Below are 1903 nucleotides of genomic sequence, written 5' to 3'. Positions count from 1 at the left end.
TCATGGATTTAAGCCCTTCACAGGAGATCTCTTTGGGGATGCAACCTTAGTGCTGTCTTTAACCTTGTGGTCATAAAAAATGTACTTAGGGATTTAAGCCCTTCACAGGAGATCTCTTTGGGGATGCAACCATAGTTCTATCTTTAACCTTGTTTTTCTGACCTTGAGTCTTTACCCCTTAGGGAGACCCCCCCCTTTGAAAAAATGTCATGACAATCTGCTACTCATATGAATTCCACCATCTACTCATATCTTATCCAAAGGTATCTGTCCCCAGCCCTCTTCCCTGTTCCCTTTGAATGCTGGATCCCTGAGAGCACCACCAAAACAATCTGTTAACAAGACAAAGCAGGAGTTTATTCTTACTGTAGTAAGGGTAAGCATTACCTTGACAGAGTCTTAGTAGCTTTCTTAGGGGAAATGGCTAAGTTGGGATGTTCATGAGATTTTTGAGGCCAGTTTCAAGTGGGCCTTTTGTGCAGAGGCTTGATCAGTACTGGATAAGAATTGTGATAAAGTCTTCTTCATACTCATCTTCGTCGTCCAGTTCATCATCTTCATCCTCATCCCCTTCATCCTCATCCCCTTCATCCTCATCGTCATCGTCATCCTCCTCCTCCTCCTCATCCTCTTCTTCTTCTTCTTCTTCTTCTTCTTTTTTTTCTTCACGTTTCACACCAGTAGACAAGTAGTACTGTAATGGATTTGGCCAAATATCATCTTTGATGAGCTCTCCTAATTCATCTGGACTTGCATCAGTTTGGTCAGTAAACCAGGCAAAGAAGGTCTCTGGTTCCTGACGCTTCCTCTTCCTGCTGGCTTTATTCTGCATTTGAGTGGGACGTTTCGTCAAGTCCTTTCCAGATTTCCATTTGATTTCAGTGGACTTTGTAGTTTCATCACCATTTTCGTTCAGACGAAATTCTTTGGAGAGGACTTTATTTTCAAAGTAAGGGTTTTCATCAAAATAAAAATCTATTCTGTAAGCTGATGTAATTTCATCATATTCTGTCAATTCAACTCTGGTCAAATAATGCAGTGCCTCTTCTTCCTCCTCCCCAAGCAGCTTGGACACTTGTGGATGGTTGACAAATGCTTTTCCCCAAAAACGTGGGATTTTGGAGATCATTTCTGACCTCTTGTCAAAAAATGGTTGGCGGAGTTCGTTGTATTTCTGTTCTACTTTCAAAATCTCCTTAGCGGCTTGTTCATTAAGTTTGTCTATTTCACTTTGTACTTCATCAGCACGTTCAATTACTTCCTGGTGTTCCGATTCTGTGTCTGAGGTGTTCACGGCCTTGTCTTGTTTGGAGCAAGTCTCCTGTTGGTTGGAGCCAGCCTCCTGTTGGTTGGAGCCAGCCTCCTGTTGGTTGGAGCCAGCCTCCTCTTGGTCGGAGCGGAGCTCCTCTTGGTCGGAGGGGAGCTCCTCTTGGTCGGAGCGGAGCTCCTCTTCGTTGGAGCGGAGCTCCTCTTGGTCGGAGGGGAGCTCCTCTTCGTCGGAGTGGAGCTCCTCTTCGTCGGAGGGGAGCTCCTCTTCGTCGGAGCGGAGCTCGTCTTCGTCGGAGCGGAGCTCCTCTTCGTCGGAGGGGAGCTCTTCTTCATCTGAGCGGAGCTCCTCTTCGTTGGAGGGGAGCTCCTCCTGCTTGGAGCAGAGCTCCTCCTGCTTGGAGCAGAGCTCCTCTTGGTTGGGGCTGAGCTCCTCCTGCTTGGAGCAGAGCTCCTCCTGGTTGGAGCAGAGCTCCTCTTGGTTGGGGCTGAGCTCCTCCTGCTTGGAGCAGAGCTCCTCCTGGTTGGAGCAGAGCTCCTCTTGGTTGGGGCAGAGCTCCTCCTGCTTGGGGCAGAGCTCCTCCTCGTTGGGGCAGAGCTCCTCCTGCTTGGGGCAGAGCTCCTCCTCGTTGGGGCA

The 1903-nt window shown here is 48.4% G+C and overlaps 1 protein-coding gene across 2 annotated transcripts in view; it reads right to left on the bottom strand.

Moving 5' to 3' along the window:
* Nucleotides 1–335: 335 nt before the first annotated feature.
* LOC105887160 (protein SET-like) overlaps nt 336–1903 on the bottom strand; it is a 2248-nt gene continuing 680 nt past the window's right edge. Inside the window, exon 2 of one of the 2 annotated variants that reach the window (XM_023514378.1) lies at nt 336–1891. In XM_023514378.1, the coding sequence (XP_023370146.1) occupies nt 491–1891 (1401 nt within the window). In that variant the 3' untranslated portion in view covers nt 336–490. The other variant, XM_023514379.1, reaches the window with a different exon arrangement.

This window comes from Otolemur garnettii, unplaced genomic scaffold (genome assembly GCF_000181295.1).
Source record: "Otolemur garnettii isolate 467f Iridium unplaced genomic scaffold, OtoGar3 scaffold00051, whole genome shotgun sequence".
Classification (NCBI taxonomy): domain Eukaryota; kingdom Metazoa; phylum Chordata; class Mammalia; order Primates; family Galagidae; genus Otolemur; species Otolemur garnettii.
This window is presented reverse-complemented; position numbering and strand designations above follow the sequence as displayed.